General features: G+C 30.7%; 1 protein-coding gene across 1 annotated transcript in view; it reads right to left on the reverse strand.

The window, feature by feature from the left end:
• Positions 1 to 2,520: 2,520 nt before the first annotated feature.
• Positions 2,521 to 6,820, reverse strand: part of LOC111087890 — a 152,474-nt gene continuing 148,174 nt past the window's right edge. The window contains exon 5 of the mRNA XM_022396183.1: positions 2,521 to 2,677. Coding sequence (XP_022251891.1) covers positions 2,586 to 2,677 — 92 coding nt within the window. The 3' untranslated portion in view covers positions 2,521 to 2,585. The remainder of the gene's footprint in view (positions 2,678 to 6,820) is intronic.

Below are 6,820 nucleotides of genomic sequence, written 5' to 3' on the forward strand. Positions count from 1 at the left end.
TTATCGTTACTTCAATGCTTAGATCATTTCTAAGTATTAGTTTATATTACCTTGCATACTTAGATATTTTGTTTGTTTTTTTTTACTTTTGCCCGGCATGGCCAGGTGGTTAGGAAGCTCGAGTCGCAATCTGCGGGTCGTGGGTTCAAATCCCCGTCCCACAAAACATGCTCTCCCTTTCAGTCGTGGGGGCGTTATAATGTGACTATTCGTTGGTAAAAGATTAGCGCAAGAGTTGGCGGTGGGTGGTGATGACTAGCTGCCTTCCCTGTAGTCTTACACTGCTAAATTAGGGACGGCTAGCGCAGATAGCCCTCGTGTAGCTTTGCGCGAAATTCAAAACAAACAAACATTTATCTGACTTAATCGCAAGGCTGCGTGTTTCTGGAAAGTTAAGTTTATGAGGAGAATGAATATAGTATTCTGAGCAGCAAGAGAGTGAAAACACTAAATACGTATGAGGAAAAGTGAGTTGTAACGTTGATGTTTTGTAAAATGGAATATATAATAAGAATAATTAGGATAAAATATATATACAATTTAAAGTTTATACTGAACACAAACGACGTTTATGTGAAACAACATACAGATAAAGTAATATCTAATTATTTATTTTTTGTTTAATATTTTAGGTGGACGTTGTTCATTTCACGATATCAGTGGTATTTCCAATAACTTACTTTCATGAGAACAACATATAGTATTCTCATATGATACTATATGATGTGATTATGCAAACACAAAACTGGATAACTAAGTCATTTACTCTATAATTTCAAATTACGTCTAATTTGTTAATGTATGTATACTAATGTCTCTCCGTTTGTTTGCATGAGGCACAAACAAGCTGTATTATATTTGTTCAATTATCATCGTAATTTAGAGAGAAAACACAAGAAACTCGAACTAAAGCATCACTACAGATCGTTTGGTAAAGGAATAATATAAACTTATAGCTTTTACCCATCATTTCAAAACGTTTTGATAAAATTCCTTATCTAACCTTTTAAACATTTGCTAAATTACTAAATTATTATGAATATGCATACGAAATAAAAAATGCGTAGCAAAACATCAAAATTATGTTATAAGTATCTTAATTCGTGAATTAAAACTTTTTCTACCAGTTAAAGAGATAATACATATTATTGAAACACACACGATTTATTACAGACTTTGTTAAATTTAATATGGATATGAATACGAATATTAATAAAGCATGTTGATGCTTTAATAGTGCGGAACCACCTGTATAATTTAAATGAAACTCACCTCATTATTTGTACGAACTATGAGCTGATAAATAAAACAACAAGAACGTATGGCAAGTAGTAAGCAATTTATTAGATCTAAATTTGTAGGTTTACATGAAGTATGAATGATTATAAAACACGAATTTTACCTATTTTTTTGATCTGTTTCAGTGAATCTTGATCATGGTGTGTTAACGAAGCATGTACTGATTATTAAAATATTTCACTTAAACTTAAAATTATATACTATAAATGTCACAGCAAGATGGCGGTGGATAAGGCGAATATATTGTGGTTGGAATACTATTGTTATACACTCTTCTAAGTTTTAAAAATCACTAAGGGACTAGATATAAAATACAGTGTTAAAAAATAATATAGGCGTAGCAAGTAAATTGATTATTTTCATGTTTCGCCAGTTTGGAAAATGTGTTCACACCATAACAATTGTTGTACCAAATGAGTTGCATAAGTAAGGTTTAGACCACTACTTTGTTTTTTTGTGGCCTAGCCGGATTGATGAGCTCTGTATTGAGCAAAACGCTTCGTCGGAAATGGATACTACGAATATAGTGCAGTTGAAATACTGTTATCAAACACTCTTGTAATTCTTGAAAATATTTAAGGGACTAGATATGGAATGCAGAGCTCAAAATTAGAATAAGTCTGATAATAATGTCTAGTGATAAATAAATTAAAGACATCTTTCTACATAATTCCGTGATCATAATGATCACGTTTAAATATGTTAAATAATGGTACTATAAATTAAAGATGTCATTCATTTTTTAACTTTATGAATTCTTAAGTGACGTGTCAGTGTTAATTTTAATATATATTATGAATTAAATAATGTTTAAAAACAACAATGCGACAATAAATTTTCTTTTATCTTCACATTGGAAAAAAAGAAAATATAAACAAGGATGCTACAATGAACAAACTAGTTGTTCATTTTTACTGTTTCTAGTGTTATATTCCGTCTGTACTTTTATGAAACCTTATTATCCATAAGAAGTTTTGTAGAAAAATACGTCTGTATAGCTGGAAGACTTTTATACCTACTTATGATGGCTAAAGGTCTCAAGAAAGTTTCTAAATCTTGTAGAAAAATGATAGATGGTTCGTTTTTTCTTCTTCTTTTGGACAATATCCGGTTCAAGGTTGGTAAATGAAACTACTTTAATACGTTGGCCAATAACTGGCCGCAGCTATTGTGTTTCCTCTTATAAGCAGTTCGCCCAACACACTAGTCTCACTAAAAACATTTTTTTATTCGCTTTTGCTTCAACTTGTTTTGCCTTTACATAATATATTAAAACAAAATTTTCATTAGAAGCCGATGACCATTATAATTATGACTATTAAGATTTTTTCTGAAAAGTGTAAGATTCTTCGTCCGTGTGAAATCCCACTCCGATCACCTGAAAGAGTGCAAAATTCGAATTAAAAATAAGTTGTACTATGTTCCAATATATTATAGCCGAATAAAAGGTTAACAGATATTTTATATGAAATAATAAAGGTTTAGTGTTACTTTAAAAATATAATTTGTATTAAGATAATTCATTTCAATTAATCAAAACCTATCATAGTTAATCATTGGGTGAAATAGCTAATTTATGTGTTAATAACAACTCAGAAAAACGCAGCAACGAAAAGGACATAATTCAACTGATAATCCTTTACGCGTTAAACAAGAAGAACAACAACATAAAATAACAACTTAAAATTACTCACACATACATATATATATATATACATACATATATAAATTCTTTATGAGTTGATGTGTTTATACTAACTGTATACCTTAAAAATTATGATATAAAAATAATTTACATTTTCAAACTAATTTTCATTTAATTAATTTTTTTATATCTGATTTCAATAATGCTAAGACATTTTATTACAGTATTTCTATAACGTTTATTTAAAAACTTTTGGTATATTAGTGCCCTCCATGAGTTTAATAAAACATCTTTTGTATGTGACAACTACATAGGAAACGGCATCACATAATCCTGTTCACATTGAACATAATATTCTGTCTACTCCAGCTGAGCATTATTAAGAAGACCGCCAGGAAATATAAAGCTTCCAAATTGAATTAATGCTAAATTTAAATGGTTCTTCAAAGAGCTTAAACTGTTCCCATATTTTAATTTAGATTTACTTAGGGAACTAAATAACTTGCTTAAAGTATTTTATAAAAAGGGGCAAATTTTCATGTTTTAAAATACTTTTATTAAAGATAATATTTCTGGCTCTAGTTATAAAGCCTTTTTCTTGTTAAAGTTGTTTGAATTCAAAATTAATATTTTAAACAAACTCTGTTTACGATTAGTAGCTTTAAGAAGTTCTTCATATTTAAATAAATATTTTTCGAACACTTAATTTCAGTTTGGCTTCTTATTGTAATTCTAATAATATAAAGTACCCCAGTTCTATCTGCAACTGTGTAGAAATTTCTAAACGCATCTCCGATTATTACTAACTATATATGAACCAAAAACAAAGTGTGCAAGAAGCTGTTACTGAAGTAAAGTGTGTGAAATAAGTTGCATTTTAGGATTTTATTGTTATTCGACTTTCTTATAATATTATAATAATAATAAAATTCTGAAAGTCAGGAACAACACTTTAATTTCAATGATTTGTAGAGTCTTTGCTCAAATTTTTCTCTATTTTATTTTACACGAGTGAGCACATGATCCAACTACACCTTTCTTTGTTACTTCATATGCTTCTCAACTTTTTGTTTCTTCTTTTAGTTATCTTTTTTTGTTGTTGAAACCATCAAGAAACAAATTACTTCTGTCTGTGGACTAATGATTCGTGAAACTCAGTAATACACAATCAAATCTTAAAGCGTTTACTTTCTTTTTAATGTAAAAAGTATATCATGCCAAGTTAAATTAAGTCTATAGTGGGTGATAATTCAGATATATCAATGATGGTTCTATTTTGTGTAAAATACATGGTTTTAAGACTTCTAGAATTAATCAAAAACGATAACTTTAAGATGATTCACCAAGTTAAATGTTTTGGATAAATCAGTGTCGTTTATAAAATGAGTTTAACCTTAATTGTTTAGGAACATAAATATTTATCGTACGCACTATACAATCATCATGGCAGCAAATCAGCATACATATTCTCCCCCTGATGGTTTAGAGTTAGCCTGAATGCTTATAGCGCTAAATATTGGATAGGGATACCCGCTGTGGGCAGAGCGAAAATAGCCTAATGTTCAGCTTTCCTCTTAACAACGAAGATACAAAAAATACATATCTATATCAAATTCCAGTCACCATTCAGTTTCTGTAATAACGTATAAATGAAACAGTTTGGAAAGGAAAGAAAGAAAATCTACAGTAAGGAAAGCCGAAGTAACTTTTCCTTACAAATTTATTTACTGTTCCTCTTAATAAGTTATCATGCATTTTTTCACGTGTGTGTGTAAATATATATAAACTCAACAGTTGAAAACTGAGACTTGATATGAATAAAACGTTTCATGATTCGATCAGTCCTGAAAGATATACAATACACATTGCTAGTGGCATTTCGATCGAATGTTTACGTGACATGATACTCATACATATAGTATTACCAAAATCATTAAACCGCACATTGTGACTAGATATTTGGTACTCAAAATACAATTACGTATGTGTGTTTATAAAGCTACTCTACTGTCTCTGACAGTAAGATGGTGCCAAGATGCCACAAAGAAAAGAGCTTACGAGCCTTTAAGGAAGAAGGATTGTTGAATGAATGCACTCTTGGTAACATAAGTGTATATATATATATCCAGCTTACTTATATTCATATTCATTGCGGTAATGTGCTGAAGAAACGGAAGTCCATCAGATGTACTAACATAGAATATTGGTCTGTTCGCCACATGTTAGTTATTCCTTGGTCCAAATGAATTTGATGATGTGGTGTGAAACAAAACTACAGATCTAGTATTAAATCCATCACTCAGGATTTTGATAAAAGTTCAAGAATGAAGGCAAATATATCCACTAGGTGTGGGAGCTCTTTGCTACTGATACTACGGACTTGACTTAAACTCCTATACTGCTATTCACAACTGTGAATACAAGGCGTCGGATTTCGCGGTGCTTTAAGAGTCGGGTGAAGAACACCGGAAAATCCTAATTTGAAGTGATAAATTCCATTACTTACTGTTTGCTTCGCTTCAGTGGAGCTGCGTTTTACGGTAACCTGAAGAATGTGTTGGAAACGACTGTCTTGGAAAGAGTTTTATTAAAATTTGAACTTCTTTTTTCCGGTTTGGAGCTGATCCGTTGTTAATAGCTAATTCAGTATGAATACCTATTGTATCATGCCGTTCAGGACAATGAAGTACTGCTTGTAATGAAGGAGAGATCATACCTGAATCCAAGAGTTGCGAATAACAACCAGATTCTAGCCTGGTCGGTTCTGGTTTATAATTGAGCTGACTTATTAGAGGACTGGTGGTCAATTCCACCAAATGTAGCAAGCTCAGATTGTTATTAACGCCGAAAGTGGCTTGGGTTTTAAAACTCATAAATTAGGTAAATTTATGTGTATAAATATACACGGACTATTCACTACGTTAAAATATTTTTCTTTTACTTCCGAGCACATTGTTGCCCGATGAAGGCTTAAGTAAGAGGGCCGAATACTCGCAAAATTGAAGAAAAAGTATTTTAACGAGAGAACAAACCGTGTATAATTTTATATACCAAATGTGACGTGTTATATCTCCGTTGATGAAGCGTGTTTTCCCGATAACTGGTAGCATATTCTGTACTTAACGTAAACATGAGAAAATATAATTACTAAATGTCTATTGTTCTATCACGCTTTGTTAATTTATTGCTAATTCTTTTTCAGGTTACCGTGTGAATGAGGAAATAAATATCAGACCAACGACGGAACAATAATACCAATAGGATATCGCTTATATTAACGTTGTGTAAAACAGTCAGTATATTAGTCTATGTTTTTTTGGCTCCGTACTTCTATTTCAAGTTTTATTTTCTATAATAATTGACATAAAAGCCATTCAGACGCTAACCGTGATATCAATCTCATCTAAAAGGTTCAGAACAAAATATCGTAAATTTGATTTTTTCAGTCCTTATTAGTACAGAAAACCGAGCTTAAATCTGGTGAACCTAAAAATGAACTTTGCTGTGGTGATTCATTAGGCTATTTTTATAGATAAAAAGTGTTCAAATATATATATATATATATAATTTAAGAAAAACAAGAAGAAAATATAACTAAAATGTACGTTGTTCTGGACTGATTTCAAACTAAGTTACAACTCAATTCCAGTGTTTTAACCTTTTACATGTATTAATACTAGTGTTCAATATAGGTTTATAAGCACATCATTTCATTCATATAGCGGTGTGAATTATGTAAGTTTTAATAGTACGCCTTGGTGGAGTACCCAATATCTTACTTTAACTAATATATATATATATATATAAGTATACACACACACATATATATATATATGTTAACTAGTTAAAGTAAATATTGGTACTCCAGTAATATTT

The sequence above is a fragment of the Limulus polyphemus genome, unplaced genomic scaffold (assembly GCF_000517525.1).
Source record: "Limulus polyphemus unplaced genomic scaffold, Limulus_polyphemus-2.1.2 Scaffold79, whole genome shotgun sequence".
NCBI lineage: Eukaryota > Metazoa > Arthropoda > Merostomata > Xiphosura > Limulidae > Limulus > Limulus polyphemus.